Source organism: Melampsora larici-populina (assembly GCF_000204055.1).
Source record: "Melampsora larici-populina 98AG31 unplaced genomic scaffold MELLAscaffold_87, whole genome shotgun sequence".
NCBI lineage: Eukaryota > Fungi > Basidiomycota > Pucciniomycetes > Pucciniales > Melampsoraceae > Melampsora > Melampsora laricis-populina.
This window is the reverse complement of record NW_006768851.1, coordinates 173,868-195,931: the sequence shown is the minus strand read 5'-3', so window position 1 is coordinate 195,931 and position 22,064 is coordinate 173,868. Positions and strand designations below refer to the sequence as shown.

Sequence of the window (22,064 nt, the reverse complement as noted above, 5' to 3'; positions counted from 1 at the left end):
TTCTCGATTGCAAGATGCTCTGTCACAGGCTTTCAGAACGCTCAATAAGCTGATCGACACGGTGGCAATGAGCAACTGGGTCTGGTGGAATACGAGGCTTCTCGTCCTTGATGTGAACTGGGTCATTTGCCAACAAAGAAGCCTTGACAATATGAGGAGTACCAACTATCTCGATCTCGGAGCTGGAATTGGAACTGGAGCTTGAATCATCTTCCTCTGAGTCCGATTCGGAATGAAATTCTGAAATGTATCCAGGAGTCAAGTTTATTACTGTACTAGTGAGTTTTTCGTGATCAGAGAGGTCTGGAGACTTCGAAGTCTTTTGATTCAATGGTGAAGCTGAACGATGAAGTGCAGGAGCCGATCCACGAGGATCGAAGATTGGATCTGAGGATATTGGTTGGAGAAACTGATTGAGGAGGTCTTGTTGGTCGATGAATCCATCGTCCGACATTTCAAAGGTAGTTTTGTTATCAAGAGCCGTGTGGGGATTTGGATTGATGATGTGGAAGTGGTCAACAAGAATGAATATCGGATAGATGGGATTAGGGGATGAAGTTCACGGGTTGACCAAAACCAGTGAAAGGTTGCCAGGTGAGTGACAGCCAAGGTTTCTGCCCGGTACCCAAAGGGTTTTGAATTTAATTTAATTTTTTTTATTTGTAATTTACCAGGTGATTATCAAAAAAAAATCACATGTTGTGTTTGAAAATAGGGCAGGGCCCAAGCAAACATCTGAAAATTTATCAAGCTTTAAGGGAACAGCTGTAAGAGCTCCTACCGCCTCCACGTCGTCCCCTAAAGCCACCTCTTTTATCATTCTTGGAATGGGGGTACGTGGTATCATCCCTTGACTGTTTATCAGATTCTTCCTTCGCTTCTGGTTTTTCACTAAGTTCGCCTCGTTCCTTTTCCGCTGTCTTTGATAGCTTTGGTACCTGATCAGCACGTCGTCCGCCTTTTGCATAAGGATTGTCGTGACAGTCCCATTCCCGAAACTTGTCTGTGGTACGGCGGGCTTGCTCTTCAAGTTTCTTTTGTCGTACCGAGGGATCACCGACTTTCCCTCCTTCGACTCGAATTGTCCAGATCTGGCGCCTCACTAGGATGTCGTAACGAAGAGCAATCATCCAATTGTCATCGTTCTCACTCTTGATGGCCTCGACATTCTTCTTATGTCCTTCAAACTTCTCTGCCATTTTCTCAAAGTGGAACCAGTCGCGGAAATATTCAAGCATCAGATTAAAGCAAGTAACCCAATCGCCATAGGATAAACGAAGTTTGTCAGGGTAAGAGAGTCCTTCGTAAGTCTTGTCATCAGAGTCCGAATCATCACACTTTTTCTTTTTCTTTGACTTCTTTCCTTCTAATCTCCGGTTTGCTTCTAACCAGGCTTGATTGAACATTGACACCGGTACATAACCTTTTACTTTCCTTATCCGGTTATCCCAGAAGACAGTAAGTTCGGCCATGTGATGGCTAGGGACTTGTCCTTCCGCAAACTCGATACCGTTCTCGACAAAACCGCTACCTCTAGGAGTTGGTCGACTGTCATTTTCGTCTTCCGACATTGGCCTTCCTTCTGGTATCTTTCTTGCCGCAGCACTGGATGGCTTAGACTTGGTTTGTTTTCCTGTAGGAACTGTCGGGTTTTGAGTTACAGGAGCCGTAGCTTCGGTACCGGTCACTCGTACGTCTGGTGCTCGGTCGGTTTCAACTGCCATGACGCGAGGTTTCTCAGGATTGTAACGTAGGAGGTAAGCCGTCATTAACTCCGCATGCTTCTCCACGTTCTTGTTGTCGAGTACTGCTCGTATTTCTAGCAGGGCTGCGGCTTGGTGTTGAGAAGGTCCTGGAGTGGGGTTTCTAACTGCCCTTTGCTTCCCTGAAAGAGAAAAGGCAACACGCGGTGTAAGTGACCCGATTACAATTTGTTTCATTTCTTTCTGGGATGCTGAAAGTGAGGTATTCGGATTTATTCCAGGACTATTAGGAATCGTGTGTCTCTGCGCCTTTATGGGGCTCTGCGTCTTTATTGGACGACATTATTAGGCTTCATGTTACGGGATGCGTGCCCTAGTCCGTTATGGGGACTGTACCGCTTGGGCCTTCCCACCGTTATGGGGTGAGGTAAGAAACGTTTGGTCGTCAACATGTGACTAGCCTTTATAGGGCCTCTGACTACGTATTACTGTCAGGTATTACACGATTACAGGGACGTTGCGAATGTCGTTCACGAAGAAAAAAGTCGTGGCCCTGGGTTCTTTGTTCAAGGAGGGGCTTGACACTAATCCGGTAAGCAATCTTCCTCTTTCTCTTTGGTCTTCCTCGGGTTCCTTCTTTGCCTCCTTCAACCTGACCCAGGACTCTTCTTCCTCTTCTTCGTCGCGTTGATCTTGTCTGAATTGGTCTTGCTCTAGATATTCTAAGGAGCTTTCGCTCTCTGCGAATTGCGGCGGGTCCTCTTTGATTGTCAAAAGGTTTGGGTCCTCTTCGATCGTCGAAAGGTTTGCTTGACTCGTCATGGTCGGATTTGGTAAGCTTAAGCTGTTTGGTAAGCTGTTCGTTGGTTGTTGGCCACGCTTATCATTCGTTTCCTTCTGCACGCGTTGGTTATCCACCTCTTGATTGTGAACCTCTGCTTCTAACTCACAACCTCCTTCCTCTTGCAGACTTCCATAACCTTTCACAACGATTCTTTTTATTTTCTGTTCCTTTTGAGATTGGTTTGGAGGTTGATCTACTGCTTGTTGTTTCCTTTTTGGTTGCTGCCTTCCTTGCTTTTGTTGAGGTTGTGAAGGTGGTTGTTGTGGAGCAGGAGGAACTGATTGTACTCTGCTGAATGCTCGTAGTTTTCTCTTCGGATCCGCATTGTCTGGAAAAAGCTCGTTGTTTGTGTTTGAAACCATTTTGATCTAGTTCGATATATTTTTAATTAATTAAATCAATCCTTTTTATATAAAAAAACTGTTTCGAAATTTGAGAATGTGATCAAATTGATAGTATGAGCTTTATGAGGTGGAAGTCGCGTACTGGAAAGCTTGAATGTTTTCCTGTATTGGAAACACAAGCTTTCTTCAGACCTGATACATAAGGTTAAGCCCTTATGTATCCTGTACGCTTTCTCCACCTGCTCATACTCCACCCCGTAGACAACGGTACCAACCTGCGTGCCTTGGCTGAACCGCTCAAGATAAATTAAAATGAAAAGATCAAAAAGTCCGATGAATATGCCATCTATTACATGCAGTCTAACATAATCGCCGTCTACGATATTGGCAATGATTCCTGTTTGCTTGTTCTTGTTTACTCCTCTTGAAACTGACGTTGAGATGTGGTTCAGGATCCTCATCGTCTGATGTTTCGTTCAAGCCGCGTGATCATATCTTCTGGTTTCTTCGATCATCAAAATAAGAGTCTGGCGACATTGATGGCGGGGACCAGATTAGCCGCGATGAGTTTGTGCATTGCTGTGGTTGGATGAAGTGAGTCCTGAAGGCGAGAGGTGGGTCAAAAACACTGAGAAAAACACAATGGACATGTGAAATGGTAGTCACTTACCCAAAATACATATTTTTCTGGATTAGCACATACAACTTGGGTTCCATTAACACTCTGTAGACATGCCTTGTCCGAAACTTCCAGTTGATACTGGTACAAGGAAAGGCGGATGAAGTTAGTGTATCAGTTATTGGGACAGATTTAGCAAGGTATTAATTTAGAACAGTTGATTCACTTTTCTTGGATCGTCAATGGCACTTTTCCAAAAGCTTTCAAAGTCCATTGTTCTGACCCAACCGTGAGTTGTTGGAGATCCATATGTCGTTTGCATCTCAGATACAAATCGAGCAATACCCTGAAGACAAGAATTAAAACACATCACGCCATCAGTATCACATGAATTGATGACTTGATTAATGGTTTTCTGACCTGGTTGTATGCATAACTCAGATCACCAATAAAGTCCACATATGTTTTGGCGAGCTGCGTTACGTTCTTGGATAAGTCAACAGCCTGAAATTGGAAGGTAAGAACTTCCGCCATGTTGGGAATAGGGACTATGAAAAAGTCGCATGGAGCTCTGATAGAAACAGGAACAGGACACGATCAGACAGCCAGCTAATTTTATGGATAAAATTTAACACTTACCTTTGCACAGCGGGGTCTTGCATCACTTTGACGACTTGACGTTTGAGTTCGGCGACATTATCCTGCACTTGACTATGAGCCTTAGCCACAACGTCAGGCTGGCGTGCAGTAGGGTCAGCCTTGATAGCATCAGTCCATATTTGAGTAATTTGATTAAGTCCAATCCACCAGAAATGTAAGACAGGACCGGCTCCTCGATTAATTTTTCCATTACGAACATCGGAGATATATGTATCTGATTGTGTGTTGGTATCGGGTTTGTCAGTATAGGTCAAGGTGTTGCTAGCTACTGCCCCACCGCTTAAATTGGAAAGAATAATCGAATCAGTCAGCTTATTTGGATTAGACGTTTCGATAACCAGTCATGCAAACATACTAAGCGTAATCTAGGAGTGGAATGTTTCGACCAGTGAGAAGACTTTGTGCCAAGTACTCCGCCCAAATTATCCCATTAGAGTACCTTCCCTTATAATAAGGGGGATCTTTTAAAATAAGAGAGATGTATGAGTTCCTTGTAAGATGTGAGGGGAACGCGTCACAGGATTTTGCTAACCTCTGAATGTCCCCTTGTATTTGTCAGGCCGAGGGTGGGCATTATCTGTAGGGTGATAACAGCAAACGATCATATAGAACACCATCAGCTCAATAATCAAACATACGAGAAACTGGTGGCTCACCAGCCCAACTAGCGCCGAAGACCACTATGCTAGTATGTTTTTCTGAAGTCTGAGAGGATTGACGCGATTCCAAGTCAACAGACAAACGTGACTCAAACGAGACGAAGGAAAGCTCTCGTCTGGAAACGACTCGTGTCCGCGCCCTGAGATCAACAGAACAGACGATTGGTTAGAACTTAAACGATGAAGGTTAGAATTGTGACAGCGAAAAAAAAAATCAAGAAAACATGATTACCCTACGAGTACAAGGGCAGAACTTGCGAGATAAACAATCAACAAATGCCTTGCAGAGACATTTTTGAAAAAAGAGTGACACATTGAGGTTGAACTGTCAGACAGTCAGGGTCAAAGTCAGACTGGTTGCGAATGAAAGGAAAAAAGATGAGACTCGAACCTGTGGAAAACACAAAGAAGAGTGTTGGTTATGAAAGTAGATGGAGTATATAACTATCCAAGCTGGAAGAACAGTTGTGTGAAGAAATCCAAAAGGTGATAAGTTTAAAAGAATGATCAAGACAATCGCGAGATTAAGATGAGTTAGTTCAAAGCAAAAGATAATGATAGAAGGCACAAGTTGAGCTTGAGCTTCCACCTCTTTTTTGTAATCTCAAGAGGATCGCTCGAGGCGAGCGTTTGTCAAGTTTAATTTTCGCCATTCTTTCCTTTCCTCAGCAAATTCCCACGCTTGCTTCGTAAGTGACAGTGTTCTGTCCCGATCCGTTCATTTCCGAACTTCCGTAGTCAGGTTCCAAATTTAATTCTTCTTTTCTTCACCGTTCACCGACCACCGAATCAAAGAAGGGGCGGGTAGAAAGAGAGATAGAAGAACGTGAGAAGAACCACCTAGTCTCAATCAATACTGCAATACAGTTAGTCCAATGATATCTCCTTTGTTGAGACAAAAAGCCTATTTTACAACTTTACATTTTCCTTCAGATTCAAAAAGTTGAGTGGCGTGATAAGGCTGGGCGGCCACAGATACAACAGCATCACCCGCTCCTTCAATTCTTTCCGTCGGCCCCAAAGCCCTCCATACGAACCACACACTTCGTGGCTCACGTACCGTAAGGTGAAAATCCAATTTTGCTTTCTCAAAGTCCCCATAGACCAGTCTGACCTGCTCTGAGAGTCTTGTGGTCCGATTTTTTTACATAATTTTGTAATTTTTGTTGAAGGACAAGAAAGAGAAAGTAGTCAACAAGAAGTCCTCAGAATCAAGACTGACTCATTTGATCCCTTCGGAGATCCTTGCTAGTTTATTGTTGCTCCTTTCAGAGGTGCGTTCGGACCCTTCCAGATATTGCCCCTTGTTGTTACAGAGTACCAACTCCAAGAAGTTATTTATCTTCTTTGATATACAACACTGATTGGGTACATAATTCACTGATTGACTATTTCCAACATCATAACCTTTGGCCCTCCAAAAACCTTAACTTGATCCCATTCTCATCAAGATCCTACGGTTTTACTTCCCAGCGTCTCAGCTCGGCAGGCATTATTTTCAAAATCCATGCTTTCATAGCTCCCCTCACTCTCCTCTCTGTTAATTTTGTTTTGCTAAGAATGAAAAATTAAGTTGAATTTTTTTGTACCAAAGAAATTGAATACATAAGATAATTAATATAATGAAACAATCAATGATAATAATAATAATATATGTAAGTATGTTCGACAAATTTAAATGTAATCAAAAAAACAAATAGGATTCAAAAGAATCTTTCAAGATACCAAAGAAATTCAATTCACAAGAAAAAAACACACCAAAATAAAAACAAGAGGTTTTGAATATCACCAACAAAAAACTTTCACCATTGCGTAATAGCAAAATCGGATTTCTTATTCCCTTTGTCATCTTGATCAGTCCATTAGTTCTATTAAAAGAAGCAACAGGAGAAAAATCCAATGTCCTCTTCGAATACGTCTTCAAAACCTCTTGGAAAATATAACATTGTCAATGAAAAATAATTATCACCAAAAAATAACAATATAAGAAAAAAGAAACTCTTTCAATCTCCTTCGTCTCTTTCAACTTCATTTAATTTCCCATCTCTTAATCAAATCAGTTAATCTACCTACTTTTTGATGATTTGATTGAAGTGAAGATCCTTCAGAAGATTCACTACTTCTACTAATCGAATTTCTTACATTCATATTCATCAATCTATTCTGATTAGTTTGAATAATAAATTCATGTTCTTTTTTTCGATTATCATATCGTTCATTGATAGATAAAGATCTAGTAGAAATCAATTTCACCTCACTTTCTTCTTCAGTTCCTTCATCTTCATCTTCTTTTTCTTCTTCTTCCTTATCAAAACTTTCTACTACGTTAGGTAACACGCATAAACTCCTCTTGGACGGTGACGTTCTTAAAAAACTCAATGAAGGTGATGGAGTAAAGATTGGTGTAGACAATCTCTTGGAAGTAGCTTTCTGTACAGCTGCATTCGTTTCTTCCATTGCTAAAATCAATTCTGGGTTAATCAGCTCTTCTCCTTCCGCATTTTCCTTTGCCCCTTCCCTGTGCCTCATGATATCAATCACACTAGGTGAGATTTGTCTTTTAGTCCTTGATTTTCTAGATAGTGTGATGATTGATGGATTCGTCGGTGATTCAACGATGTAACTACTATGCCTTCTTCCAGATTTCAAACTTTCTCCTTCCACAATCGATTCTTCTCGCGTTATATCAGTAGTAGGAAAAGGTATCAAATCGAGTTTCGAACTTCTTGGAACTTCATTTCTTGCTGAGATAACAGTTGATGGACTAGTGGAAGCAAACAATGGTCGTATTCCTACCGTTCGTGCATCAATAGATGGAGCTCTTTGAGGGGTAGGTAATGGTCTCCGAGGTAATGGTGGAGTAGGACCAGTCTTTGATGAAAAACTTTCAACCAACGCATTAACAGAAGAAATTCTCATATTTCCCGGTGGAGAAGGGGATGCAAATGAAAGAGGCGAGTGTATCGAAATGGGTCGGATTGCCCTTGGTGCACTGATTTCGATATTGGATTGGGAGAAGATCGGGAGTTGCGGGGACTGTTTAGGTGTCAAGATATCATTGACAGGCAAAGGTTGACTAGATAAAACTCGAGGCACCGTTTGATCATTTGGCTTGGAGAGAGTCACAGGTTCCTTTTCTTGCTCCGAGGGCATCGGTTCCTTTGTAGGCTCCAAATGATTCGAAACCAATTCTTCATCTGCCATCTCGATACCCAATTCTTCATCTGCCATCTCGATACCAAGTGCACTCCATTTAGAATGTTTTCGTGGTTGAATGTCCTCTAAAACTTTCACGTGTCGAGCTTCTTCGCTCTCGCCTTTGTTTAACCATCGCGCAACCTTTTCTGCTTTCGAGGATTCAGGTTTCTCTTGATTCACTGGGGAGGGGGCGCTGGTGACCGAGGCAGGGGGTGGCTGACTCATTCTCTTCCGCTGACTCGTGTTTTTCTTCAAGCTTCGTTTCTTGACCACTAACGGTGTCTGCGTAGTCACGATAGGGAGTACAGGCGCTGCAGAACAATTTGGTAAAGATTGGTGTCGATGACGATGATCAAAAGTTGGAAACAGAGCAGCAGGGGGTACAGCAGGTTGACGCGGTAGTTGATGGTCATCGGGCTTATCGTCTTCTAACAATTTGAGTGGATCGTCGCCATTGAGCGAGTGAAGCAAGGGAGTCGATGACGGTGGTGGTACCCAGTTCGACATGTTTGGCGTTTTGATCTGATCTTTTTCACCTGAAGACGCAGAAACCGACTTTGCCAACTTGAGAGGGGCGACGACCGCATCAACGAAGGCTTGATTGTAAGCGATGCCAGAGCTCTTGACTCGCAGAGCACCAGCGGTACCTGTATAACTCGGAGTCGTAGGACGTTCGAGTTGTGAGTCAGGAGCAACTGATAAGTTTTGAGAAACATTTCTGGGCGACTTTTGATCTAGTGACTCGTTGATCATAGTGTTTGTAGAATTCGCTCGATTGAGAAAGCCGACCAAATGGAGTATCCCAGCTGATGAACTCTTCGGCAGTTTAGGTTTGACGGACACTGGCGGTGGATTGTCGTCAGAATGAGAGCTCCGAGAACTGCATGAGGGTGGTAAACTAGTCTCATTCTGGTTAGAATTTGATTGCATCCCATCAGCTTCACTCGAGGTGTGCGACGCCTCTGAAGCTTGATCGGGAGTTCGTTGACGAAGATCATCCTGAGCGGCAACGAGATCTTCGAGAGTTTGAACACTATCACTACCTTCAGATCTCCTCGGCTTCATACCCCTGGTGTGGCTGATCATTCCCGGTGGATCGCATAGCGATTCTAAAAGTTCCTTAGTAACATGATTGGCATCCATAGTGCCTATACGGCTCTCTCCCGCCTCGCCAATGGTCTCGAGTCGTGCTGGTTGAGAAACTATGGCTCGCTCTGGAACACCGCCTTCAAATTCGAGAGCCTCTGAATGCATGGCATCCATCAAACCTAGACAAAATATGACATCTCATGAGTGCCTGAAGACGTCGAGAGGCGTTCAAAATAGTAGCACACACCCTCAGAGACTTGATCCAAGGCGATCTCGTGAGCGTAAGAGGATCGGCCCCAATTAATGTCTGGTTGGGCTGTCGATACAAGAAAGTAGAACGTCAACAGAAGATGAGATTAGGAAATTGTTGGCCACGCTGACCTCTTGACCCCATCGGCGTGCTTTGTCGATGATCCGAAAACATGGACTGCTGCAAATTCCAACAAGTGTCACCGGCTTTGAAAAGTATGTGCAGAATTTGATCAACCTTCTAGAAACGACCTGTAAGATAATTGGAATTTGTCTGCTCACTTTGCTGTGATGGTTCGACATTGGTACTCGATTGCAATGCATTCGACCATGATGAGTACTGTTCATCTTTGCAATCCCCGACGCCAAGTGAGGCAAACAAGTCAGTATGGTGACAAGCCCAATCGTGTAAGAGTCTGCGAGTTACTTGTATTACTTACCTTGTGACGTGGTGATGGGAGCACCCAAAGGTGGGGTGGGTAGGGCACGTTTCCTGACTGAAACCGACATTTGCAGCTGTGGACTCATCATGGGCATGGAGATTCTCCGGCTGGGCCCCGATGGCGTGTCACGCGCACCTCCATCCTCTGTACCCGCTACGGCATTTGATGTATCGCCCTCGTTGTATCCAGAGCGTGGGATACCAGAGCTCCCCGACTGAAGAGATAGTGCCGGAGTAGGGGGTAACGACTGATGTCGTCGGGTACGTGATGGATCAAAAGGTTGAGATGACAGATTAGGACCTGGAGAGGTGAAATAAGATGAGACAGGAGTCTGATGCTCGAGATTTGGCACCGTGTCCGTCCTTCGACACCAGGGCGTTGCTGGAGGGGAAAACAAATTTGCGTTGACCGAAGAGGATGGGATAGGTTGGGGCTGACTGGATCCCGGATCAGGGTATAAGGAATAGGAATTTGAGTGGGGTGGTTGATAAGGTTCTGGCCATGGTGAGTGGACGTGTGGCTGACAATAACTCGTTTCAGGTGGTAGATCAGATAAATAGGGTGTCACGGGTGCAGACCAATTGGGTGTGGGTGGATAATATGGAAGACTAGGCCTGGCCGAATGTGCAGGCTCGTATGCAGGGCTTGATGAGTACGGAAAAGGTGAAGAGAATCTTGCAGACGGAAGCGGCGAGTGACGAGGAGTTGGTAAGGGTGAAAAGCGAGCAGTCGGGACGGGTGAGGGGCCCCCCGATCGAGCATCAGGCCAATCTGGTTGTGGCGAGCCACAGCGTGAACCGCCACCCGGTTGTAATGACATAGGATGGGGGGAGCTAGATCGAAGAGAAGAATGGCTGGCAGGTCTAGAAGGATGTGATTGGTTATGATGAGGTATGGCCAGTGGATCAGGGCTTCGAATATGATCGATGGCAGTCGGAGTAGCTTCACATAATGCTTCAGGGGGTAAAGATGCAGGATGCACGATCTCGATGGGTAATTCGATCACCAAGTCTTCCCTGTCAACGCGAACAACATTGGTCAGTGATTCTCTCAAGTCATCATCTCATCAGAATGCTTACGACAAGGCTCCAAGTTCGATTTCCACCCTCAAGAAAACCTGAATCGTGAAGAGAGTCATACCAAGGGCCGTAAAGCACTCAGCTTCGTGAGAGCTTGAGTCCTTGTCAGATTCGATGATAGCCGGGAGTGGACACGATAAATCAATCATTTTCGTTTGTCCAGAGACTGCGGGGATCTCATATTCAGGTCCGCGTAGTGTCCTCGTACAAACCACCTGGACAGGGTTCTCTGCTTTGGAATCTTGAGAAACGATCAATCGTCGACACAACTTGACTGTCACCCCACCCGACAACTGACAAGATATGTAAGAGAACGCGTCAAGTTCAACATAAGAATCCAGTCATTATTCATTGAGCACCTACCAATCTACGGGAGTTATTTTTGACACTCAAGATAGCTTGGATGAGACCGGGATTAGGAGAGGGAAGCGAATTCCAATGAAGCCGTTTGTCCATCTTGAGTTCAGCCCATACACCACCACCACCACTTGCACCCTGAATCTCAGCTCTTGCCTCAACCGGTTCGTGAAGGAGAGCAGGTGAAGACCAATCAGGCCGTCGGGCGATGATGTTGATTGAGCGTGTGGCAGTCACGACGACGTTTTGTTGAGATTTGATAGTCAAGACCTGACAAGTAGCCTTAAGTGTGTAACGAACCGCGCCTAATTGCTCAAATGTAGCTGATGAGGGAAGTTTAGAAGGCAGTGGGAACGAGAATGGAAACTTTGTTCGACCACGAAGAGCTTTATAATCTAAAACATGAAATCAAGATGAAACACGTCAAAGAATGATGGTCAGGATAGATCATAAAGAAGGTTTAAGCTCAGGATCGAACTAACAATGACCAGCGATGGGAGCTTCAGATGTAGCTACTGCATTACTTGGGGGTAAAGATGGGCCTTGAAACAAGCATTTATGCGGGCCATGGATCGACGTTTGAGCGCTGTGATCACGTAGTTTGAGTTCTATGGGTGGGGAAGCAGAAAATTCGTTAGCTTGACGCGTCAAATAGCAGTGATATTGTAGAGACTGATGCAGAAGGAAAAAGAATGACCTTCAATGCCGAGAAACTCAATAGCCAATTGACCCAATGCTACTTTATTCTGATCTTTACATGATACTTCTAGCATACCAGTAAGTTTCGACCCTGCTACAAATCGATTTGCTGATGGAAGAACGGTGAGAGTGATGGAAGGGTGATGATAGGTTGCATTAGGTGGAAGAGGAGGTGAATGAGACCTTTTGCTTGAGTTGACCATATTTTTTTCTTTTCGATGGGATGTGATTAATGAAAGTTGTGATGATGATGATATAAGAGAATTGCTGATTGAGGATATCAAGTCGTAGCAAAAGATGACTATTAAAGGACTACCCTCTTCCTCTGGTTGATAAGATCTTGATCCTATGTGTTGTCCTTTTGATTGAAGTTGAATCGGGTTGACAAGGTATTGATATCAGAATGGATGGTGGAAGTGTTGGGAATAAAAGTGAAAATGAAAAACAAAGTTGATGATGAAGTTGAACAAATTTCTAAGTGGTGATGTTGTAAAATTAAAACTGTTTTTGTACAAAACAACACTTCGTCATTCCTTTCAAAGTTTTTTTTTGAGTCCAACTTTGACACGAACTCCATCTCTCTTTTCACTTGGTTGTTCGATTCTGATCAGTCAAGATCGAAAGAAATTTGATGATCATCTAACATATTGCATCAATCAAATCGGTCGTCCATTCACTTCATTTCAACATCCAGCTAATCATCATCACTTCCGTAACATACCACGGGAAAGATATCCTAAATGGAGTAACGAAAAATTAAGGCACGTTGGTTTGGGAGTTTTTGAAAGGATTCAAAAGAATGTGTACAAAACCATTGTGTTAAAAGATTGCTTAGTCATAATGTTCGATGATCTTCTGTCTTGCTAGCACTGCTTTTGGGAGCCCGTTTACTTCTTTCAAGCATGCCCGTTGATGCCTACTAAATTGATTTTGAAAAGGTTTTGAGATATCTGAACCCATGTCGAACCTACCATAATAGACCCGATGCAAAAGCACCTCTCAGATAAATAAACAAGAACAACACTCACGAGGCTGTTTACCTAGGTAGGGTAAGTAATGTAAAGAAGAGGTCTACGAGAAGGTGTTAATCAGATATTGAGAGTGATGAAAGGAGAAACAACACAGAAAGGTTGTCAGTTGAGGTATGTGTTAATAATAGGAACCTTCAAGATGGACTGATCTTTTCTTTTAACGGTCATGAAGAAAGACAAGAAGAATTTGCACAAGAGAGAACTTCAGAATGATAAGAATACGAAGAAATGACGTCATAAAGATCACAAACGGTAAAGAAAGAATTTGATTTTATAAAACCATTGGGTGGATATAAATCTTGACAAGAATTGACAACTCTATTACCTTTATCAACATTCCTACTGAAAACTGGTTAATCAAACTTGCGATTGCATGTTTCATTGGAACCACAAGAACAAAAATGACAAAAGATTTTCCAATTATCAAGTTCCCTGAGCGCGTCAATTTTCACATCGAGCCTTTTAGCTGGTACCAGAGTATAGCCATGGTCAAGTACAAAAGATGATGATTAGAAGACCCATTGCTAGGTTTTTATAAAGTGCAAAGCTGAAGCCTCATTGTGGACATGATAGTGTGTTCAAGTATCAGGTAAGGAATTCATAGCCTCGACACATTCTACGAGGCAATCATGGGTACCTGTTAGTTTTCACATTGACATGTGGTTGGTTTTCGTCATTTGTGGAAGTATATCAATTAATCTGCTCATATCTCTTGAGTGAGGTTTTGTAGCTGAAAAATACAACATCTGGCATTGAAATGTTTCAAGACATGAATATCTCTTGTCTCGTCTTTTGACTTTGTTTTGTTCATGGCATTTTGTTACCTATGCATACAGAGTGATAACCAAATCATATTTTTGCACGCTGCACCTTTTAAGAGATCTACTTTCCGCTGCTTGACTTTGTGTATACAAATAATACATTTAGTTTCATCTTAGGCATCAATCTTACTTTTACATTCTTCCCAGAGGTGACCTCTTTGTTGAGCATATTTCAACAGAATCCTGCTAACAGAAAAGGCGCATAGAATGTACCATCGTTTGTCAGAAGAGTAGATAAGTATGTATAGCCATAGGATTTGATGGTTGGATGTAACATCACGATATCCTCTGCAGTGCAATCTGCACGTGTCCCGGGTAGGGTGATCAGATCTTGAATCTCAATGGAATATAGAGGCTGAACTTTATTCTTCTACTATACCACTCAAGAAAACCGCTGGGGCCTAGAACAGCCTAGAGCAAGTTCCAATGGAATCAAATCCTGATTTCCACCAAGCAAGTGCCCATCAAGGCCCATCCACTCCTGAAACAGATCTACAATTCTGTTCCACATGTTGAGATCTCAAGTCTGTCTTGGAAGATGACTTACCTAAATCAGCTATGTACTAATCATCTAAAAACGTGCACAGAACCAAGCTCGATCCCGAGTTATAAATATTCTGCATTTCATAAGTTTTCACCCATGTTGGTGATGCCGCTGCAAGTGATTCACGCGTTCAGGGAGATTGGGGCCACCTTATGACGAAACGCCAATAATATCACCGTAATTTGTCATTACGTGTAGGTGTGAGCCATCTGATATTTTAAAGCAACCACTAATTGTTGAAGCTGACGATTATCTAGAATATGCGCAACGATGCTCACGACCCTGCCTCCCATGACTTTGAATTTCAGTAGTTGTAGGCAACAGTATACGCGTCCAATAAAAAACTACAGCGTCCATATGTATCATTGAATTTATCTGATGGGGACAATGTAACAGACTATGAAAGGTCCGCAGTTTGTTTACTCCCAAGCGTAACGACGCGTACCCAAACACACGGCGGTCAACGGCCCCATTTGGACGACGTGAAAGGAAGCCTGCTTGTGAGGAATTTTGATATATCGAGCTCAGGTCCACCTTTGAAGATCTTCCCAATATGATTGATTGCCCGTGTTTAGCCGCCTTGAAGAAAGAAAGACTGTTTCAAAAAATTGAAATCAAACGTGACATTTGTCATGGTAGATATGGCCAGCTTTGAAACAAATGTTCTCTCCTTCTATAGCTAAAGATCACCGCGTAGAGAGGTCAGCAATCTTTGACAAAATTTGAAAACTTAACAAGATAACATACTTACTAAAAGTTCCTCAATCAAAGATGATCAAGCATTTGCCTGAGGGCTCAGTAATTTTTATTACTTCTTCTTAAGCTACTATATAACCTGGTTTCAACATAGCTTGCATATCTAAATCCACTCATCCTTTACCTCTTCCAATCAACTCAAACTACCAAAACTTGATCAACTTCACAACTACTATCAAACTATATATTTGATTCTGTATCTCAAGTTATATTTTCCACTTTGTATGGTTCACAAGGTAAACACTGTGTCTCTTGCACAGCCACCATCAGCTAATAAGGATATCTTCTGCTATCATGATAGGATTCCACTGCAAAAATTACCACAACACACACTATTGATACCCCTGCAGGATTAAATTCTACCAACTCTGACCGGGCTTCATCAGGTGGTGAGACACCCACCAAGAAAGACAGCGCTGGAAAAACTACTGCTCCCCCAATGGTAGGCTTTCATGTTTGTCCTACAGTTTTGTCATTTTGAATCTTCCAACCTAATCCTTCTTGATTTCATCAGGCTGGTTCATCAATGGTCCCTGGATTTATGTCTCCTGATGGAAAATGTGCCTGTCCTGGTATGGCTCCTGGTGTGTAACTGGATTGACAATTTACTGGACATAACATGCCTCTTTGACTGACTCATATTTTTTCTATTAGTACCAACCTGATCTCCAGCATCTGACAGTCCTTTGTGTAAGTAAACCTCTACTTATGAAAACTGATGATAATCCTGATCAATCCAATTGGTTCTCTACCTTGCCATTTTGTTCCAAAACCAACTCTTTCTTGAACATCAATAACTGTGGACCCTAGTTCCCACCAGTGATGCCTGACAACAACACAACTGTATCCACTGTAAGTATCTCAACGTTTATATGCCCAATTTCTTTTGTTAAACTAGGTATAACTTTATTTGAAGGACATCAGTGCTTCAAGCTTTCTAAAGGCATCCACTAATCTCTGTTTCATAGTGGTTGCTAATGTTGCAGGGATCAAAGCTCTTGTCACTTGATTAAGTTCTTCAGGTGATACATTTTGTGAAGTCTGATAAATATTCTGTTGTATCATTTTTTAGTCAACTTAAGTAACTCTACCAATCTCACATTAAACAGCTTTGTGTGTTTTTATTCTGCTTGTTTATGGACTTTGAACTGTTTACACCTATTTTCTGGGTGAGTTCTAATCTAAGTTTTTGATATCCATCTTGAATATATAAAGTAATACTTACAATTCCAGGCTCATTATTCACTGTCAAGAGCCCTCTTTGGGTATGTTTAATTGTTCAAGTGCCAAGTTTAAATTGCATTATGAGCTAGATGACTTGAACAAACCACTGATACTGCATTATCACACCTGTCCAGCTAAAGGCTCCATTGCATATGGATGGATGAGTAGAGAAATGAGGTTCACTAAAATGGGACTCTGAACTTGGATAACAATGATGAATGTGTGTAGTGGCAGTGCACCAGATAAAACCATCTTTGAATTCCTCATGTGATAACCTATATGTAACCCAATTAACTTGAATGTGAAAATCATCTGTATTATCTGTAAAACTGAGTTGCTCATCCTTATGAACTTCCAGCCGTTTGATGGATTGTTGACTTTGGAAAAAAGAAAACACCTGAGTTTTCATAAAACATCTCAAGATTTTTTCATTGTTTTCATTTTCTCAAGTTGATTGAGTCATCCAAACTTGTTGATCCAAGTTGATTCCTCTTGCTTCAAACTTGTGCCGTTATGTGCAGCTTATTTTAATAATGGTCCTCATTTCCCACCCTGTTGTCGACTATTTGCTGTTTGATAAACTCATAGTTCCAAACAAAATTGTAGTCTCTTAAGAGTCTCTTAAGTCGCTTTTTAAAGCTTGCAAAAACCTTTTGTCACTAACAACAGTGAGCCATAGGGCAGTTCAAGTCAAGAAATGCAGACAACATGACACAGAGTTGCAATCAAGTCTTTTAGGGTTTTTTCCTCCTTACAATTCTTGATTGCATAGTCACAATTACTCTAAAATCCAATTTTAAGTCTTTGTAAAACCAGGGCCACTGCATCCTACTGTGCATGTCTCTTTTTTTCTGTGTCCGACAGTCCTTGTTTGGTTGTCTGCCCTTTTTCTAATTGCCTTGTTGAAGTTCAACATATTCTTTTAGCAGTTTATTTTGGATTTCATCAAGAGTTAATCCATACTGATGAGAGAAAATTGTTATATCCAGGTATACCAAAATTGAAAAAAATGGTAGGTGATTGTCATTGCACTCAAAGTCCATTTGAGTTGAGTGAATTGCTGAATTAGAAGCAAATGTGTGCAATGAGATGAGGTATCTACTTTGATTGTTGATATCCATTGGTTGTATACCCTTGAGAGAATGAAAAGAATGCAAAAAACTTGACAATGTTTGGAAAAACTTGGTGACCTTTTGACAAAACCAAAGGTTGTTTTTGAAAACTCAAGCATGTTTTTATAAAGTCATCCTGCAAACAGGTGTACATACACAGACAACACCTCACTGTAAATAATCAACTACTGGAGCGTAGAAAACAAAATAAATTACACCCAAAAAACAGAAGTCTTTTTTCAGCTTCTTTCACAATCACATACAATAGATTTCAAAAGTCTTGAAATCCACTTGTTTTCAAAATTGAGAGATGGTCCGTGCGCCTGGCAGTATAGTTGAGATTAATTGTGACATCTGTCAAACTTACACGCCACATCCAACAATATGCAGATGCTTAACTTCAAAAAATCAATGATCAATTCTATGATTCCTTCTTCTCCATAAACTATTGGTGCCCAAGTGGTAACAAGCTGCGGTAAAGGCTTGCCACGCTGGATTAAGTGTAGTCAGTGTTTGACTCGCTCTTCTCTTTTGTCACCCGTGATTTTTTTCGTCAAGTCATTAATGACCAATAGCACCTAACCATGGACAAAACAATCAACACCTCCGTTTTATTCTCTTCATTTTGTTCTACCGCAACAAGCAAAAAAGGACTGTAAAAAAATTCAATTAATAGTTAGAGACAAAAGCAGACTTGAACTTGGTTAGTTGCCCTGGTGGCAAGCTTTATTGTAATGAGAACAGACCCTCATGCTGCTTTGTCACAGCGCTTTTGTATTGTCTTGTATTCTTTGCTGTGAGTACGACCACACCTTAGGAATATATATGTATAAATATCAGATCTGGCATGTAAGTTTGACAGATGTCACAATTAATCTCAACTATACTGCTGGGCGCACGGACCATCTCTCAATTTTGAAAACAAGTGGATTTCAAGACTTTTGAAATCTACTGTAATACTAATTCCACATTGCATGTATGCAACAAGATGCCTGCAGGCTGATCTATGACTCTGTAAGAGACAAAAAAGTATGTCCCAACAGTGGCTTGAACACTGGACCTTCAGATTTAGCTGTGACTTCAGTCTGACGCTCTCCCAACTGAGCTATTAAGACAGGCTGAGAGCAGGGGTAGCATTTCGCGGTTCCAACCCACATGAGTCTCGTCTGTTTGTGTAAAATACACCAAAAAGACATAGATTGGAGCACCTCTTTGTGTTTCTTGAATGAAAAGAACAGCATATTTATGAAGATAGATATCTTGGGAACATCTGTCTAAATTTATGGTCTTCAAACCTGTGCAAAAACCATGCAAAACCAATGTGCAAAATCTGTGTAAGATTTCTTGTACCAATGTTGCACTTAAATTTTTTTGACAGCCCCAGCTATTGCGTTCCAACTGGTACAAAAACAGTGAAGTGCAAGATCCATGCACGGAACTTGCACAAATGTTTGCACAGGTTTGAGGACCATAATTTTTGAAAATCACATGAGGAGTAAATAATCAAACTTTAAGCCTCCCAAGACAGCTGTATACCAATATTGGACCCAATTCACATGAGCTGTGCATCATCTTTCCCATTGATAATAAACTAAAGTACAGTCAACTCTTCAAAAACTCTACTCAATGAGTCATACTCTGGCCCAGAACATTCTTTTTTGTTGGCTTTATCTTAAATTCATTTACCGTCTTTCTTGAAAAGCTTGTCCCAAAAGCTTTCAAGGACTAAAGGTTTGTTTGTAAATCTAAAAGATGATCAGGCTGATCGAGCTGATCTTGAGTAAGCCAGGTCAGGTTTGACCTGGCTAAAGAACCCGATCCGTCTCCTACCCGTCTCATATTACCGGTGGTCAAAGGAACTGACGGTCCCATCCTTGTTCCATCCTGGCTATCCGGTTTTTGGTATTGGATTTTGATATCATCGATTGATCAATCACTCCTCTTACCTCACATTTCCTTTCTTTTCGAAATTGGCTGCGACTTCCCTAAAATCATATTGGAACAACAGGTAAGGAGAGAAGGTTTCTTTCAATATTATCGTATATTCCTTCACTCTTTTCAATCCAGCACTATATCACTCAAGTTGGGGAATTCAGGGGCGCACTGATAAGATTAAGGCTGCTACCTCCCCAGCTCACGGTTAACCTAATGGTTTTGGGATGGGGATTGATAGGATTCAAGTCCATCCCACCGTACCAGGACCCCGGTATGCTCCTATAAGGGGTAGTCACATCAAAATATATCTTTTGAGCTCCCGCGGAGATAAGTCACTGGCTGGACCCATAACTCTAAGACAGTTTAATCTTTCAAATGAGCTGTATTGTATATTGAAGCCACTCTGAAATAGGCAAAAACCGGCAAAAACCTCAAAGACTAGTGCATAATACCATGAAGCGTAAACCCGCGGGAGCTCAAAATATATATTTTGATGTGACTACCCCTTATAGGAGCATACCGGGGTCCTACCGTACCTCCTTTAATTGCTCTGTTACCTCTAAATGATCTCCTTTTAATCGATCCTCTGCCAAAAATACTGACCCATTAATGATCTTCTTAAAGCATTTTGTCTGCTCAGATGGCTCTGCTATAAACCATGGCTATGAGTCCAACTTCTGATGTGAGTTGATATGCTCACAGTCAGTGTCATACATCATGTAGGCTGATAACTTTTGTCTTTGTTTCTCCTGGCTTTATAGGTTGTGACGAATCCAGTTTTTGACACTGGCATCAATGCCTTGGTTGATTACACTATTTGGGTTCCAAAGATCAAATCCGGGAAAAAAGCCGGGCTTGAGCCGTCATGGGAGTCTGCCAAGCCAGACAACAAAATTAGGGTTTTTCTTTTGGAAATCAACACTTCATCATTCAGAAATGCAAGGCTTCAAGTTTTATTTGAAATCCAGAAATCGGAAGTGCAGGCAGCCACTGTGCTAAGCGCTGCTGATAAAGGAGAGGGTAGCTTAGGTGATTTGAAATGGCAAGCTTATATCGCCACTAGCAGATTGTACCCAAAGAGCGGCAACCGAGTCAAGTTCATTACCAACGATGCCGAATGGAACGATTGGTTACATATCTGTAACGCTTCAAAAGACAAAGTTTGCGGTCTGAAGCTAGTAATGGAGAACCCCACTTTGGCTCAACGAAAAAAAAGAAAGGTGCGTGTAACCGTTCATTGCACAATCAATTGGCTAATTTTTGGGCTTTGGAAGAACGAAGCCGTTTTGATTGAAGCAGCCAAGATCACCCGTCGTCATGATCGCAAACAAAAACAAAAACTTTCAAAGAAAACCCACTGTGGTGGTGACCAAGGTCTGACAGCAGAAGAACTAGCCCTAGACGATGATCCAGAACCTCCAAGTCCAAGTGATAGTTCATTGGAAGTAAGCTGTGTACATTTGACTTTTAGTTTGACCAATACTGATCAACAGTATTTGTTTTTGTACACCTAGTCTTGCGAAAGCACTGGAGGTGATACTGACACTGATGCGGTGAAAATTGTGGCCGATTTGATTTACAAACACAACCCGATCAAACCCAGCTACCATCAGTCCATCCCAGTTTATGTGGACCCAAAGGAGACTGACCGATTTTTTTACATCACTGCCGGGATGTCTAGAATCTGGGCAAAGGAGAAGGTGAGACTTCTAAACAATAGGATTTTGATTGATTCTGACCTGTTTTCCATTGTCAGCTGGTCTGTGATTCTAAAGGAACGCAGGTAGTCACAACCTGTATACCACCAAAAGCTGGAATTCAATGGTTGAGCCAATCCGCTGAACAACTCAAGCGTAAGAAGCCTGGTTCTAGTGGGGACTCCGCCATCACCGACATGCTCAAGCATATCATGGGTTCTATTGTACAACCACCCATTGATGCAGCCGAAGGGAGTACTAGCACGTCTTTGTCTGCTCCAATAGCAGATTATCTGATTTTTTGTGGTATAAAGGATGAGGACCGATCAATTGAGGCTTGTCTGACTGAGGCAGGTTTGGATCAGTACACTCTTTTCAACAGAGAGTTCCTGCCTCGCAAGGATTTACTCAAATTGAATCTGGTTCCAGGTGTAGTCACTAGATTGTACATGAATGTAAAGGCTTTTGCCAAACACTTGAATGAGTCTAACATTCAATAAGATAATTTTTAAGAATTCAAACTATTATTATTAATTGTGTTTCCCTGTATATATCCACATGGTAATTTCAAGTGATCGCAAATGTCTGGATATTTCAAATTGGGTTTCAAATTATCCTTTATCATTGTAATCTTGTGTCTTGTGTGTGTATCTCAGTTTGTATCAATCTTATCTTTGATTATGTAGGTTCTTAGTTGACTGGTCTGCCCATCCTATTGTACTTTACATTATCATTAACTGAATAATGCGAAATGATTGATTTGTTGTGTTCCTTTTGTCTGTTTGAAATGCAGTTCTTTAACTTGCAGAGTTTTTTTTAGTGATCCAAAAGAAGCGAGACCAGCCCGATCAAATTTCTTGAGTTGAACTTCATGACATCATGATGGACAACAAGCTTGTGGATTTGGACTTGATCAATATGATCAAAACCTTTGAGAAATCTTTAATATAAAGATTTCTTGTTGTTTCATTCCTTAACATCAATTCATAAATTTTAAAAAC

The 22,064-nt window shown here is 41.8% G+C and overlaps 6 protein-coding genes across 6 annotated transcripts; 2 read left to right on the top strand and 4 right to left on the bottom strand.

The window, feature by feature from the left end:
* Positions 1 to 1,053: 1,053 nt before the first annotated feature.
* On the bottom strand, positions 1,054 to 1,940 carry MELLADRAFT_113557 (uncharacterized protein; the record flags this gene model as incomplete). Its single annotated transcript, XM_007418255.1, has 2 exons — positions 1,054 to 1,102; positions 1,189 to 1,940. 2 exons carry the CDS (start codon positions 1,938 to 1,940, stop codon positions 1,054 to 1,056), a joined length of 801 nt encoding a protein of 266 aa, XP_007418317.1.
* A 261-nt stretch (positions 1,941 to 2,201) lies between these two features.
* On the bottom strand, positions 2,202 to 2,909 carry MELLADRAFT_69325 (uncharacterized protein; the record flags this gene model as incomplete). The annotated part of the gene is made up of 1 exon (XM_007418220.1): positions 2,202 to 2,909. The coding sequence occupies one exon, from the start codon at positions 2,907 to 2,909 to the stop codon at positions 2,202 to 2,204; it is 708 nt and encodes a 235-aa protein (XP_007418282.1).
* Positions 2,902 to 5,416, bottom strand: MELLADRAFT_79698 (uncharacterized protein; the record flags this gene model as incomplete). The annotated part of the gene is made up of 10 exons (XM_007418231.1): positions 2,902 to 3,492; positions 3,562 to 3,651; positions 3,737 to 3,856; positions 3,931 to 4,081; positions 4,150 to 4,449; positions 4,526 to 4,631; positions 4,703 to 4,747; positions 4,827 to 4,969; positions 5,062 to 5,154; positions 5,221 to 5,416. 9 exons carry the CDS (start codon positions 5,142 to 5,144, stop codon positions 3,406 to 3,408), a joined length of 1,125 nt encoding a protein of 374 aa, XP_007418293.1.
* A 6,201-nt stretch (positions 5,417 to 11,617) lies between these two features.
* On the bottom strand, positions 11,618 to 12,448 carry MELLADRAFT_118536 (uncharacterized protein; the record flags this gene model as incomplete). The annotated part of the gene is made up of 3 exons (XM_007418254.1): positions 11,618 to 11,635; positions 11,723 to 11,852; positions 11,942 to 12,448. Coding segments are annotated over 3 exons (351 nt in total), but the record flags the coding sequence as incomplete, so codon positions are not given.
* Positions 12,449 to 15,319: 2,871 nt separating this feature from the next.
* On the top strand, positions 15,320 to 16,590 carry MELLADRAFT_69322 (uncharacterized protein; the record flags this gene model as incomplete). The annotated part of the gene is made up of 8 exons (XM_007418219.1): positions 15,320 to 15,331; positions 15,397 to 15,537; positions 15,610 to 15,679; positions 15,768 to 15,785; positions 15,916 to 15,947; positions 16,205 to 16,264; positions 16,329 to 16,360; positions 16,548 to 16,590. 8 exons carry the CDS (start codon positions 15,320 to 15,322, stop codon positions 16,588 to 16,590), a joined length of 408 nt encoding a protein of 135 aa, XP_007418281.1.
* Positions 16,591 to 19,925: 3,335 nt separating this feature from the next.
* Positions 19,926 to 21,832, top strand: MELLADRAFT_79696 (uncharacterized protein; the record flags this gene model as incomplete). The annotated part of the gene is made up of 4 exons (XM_007418230.1): positions 19,926 to 20,048; positions 20,128 to 20,811; positions 20,881 to 21,066; positions 21,123 to 21,832. 4 exons carry the CDS (start codon positions 20,025 to 20,027, stop codon positions 21,561 to 21,563), a joined length of 1,335 nt encoding a protein of 444 aa, XP_007418292.1.
* Positions 21,833 to 22,064: the final 232 nt, after the last annotated feature.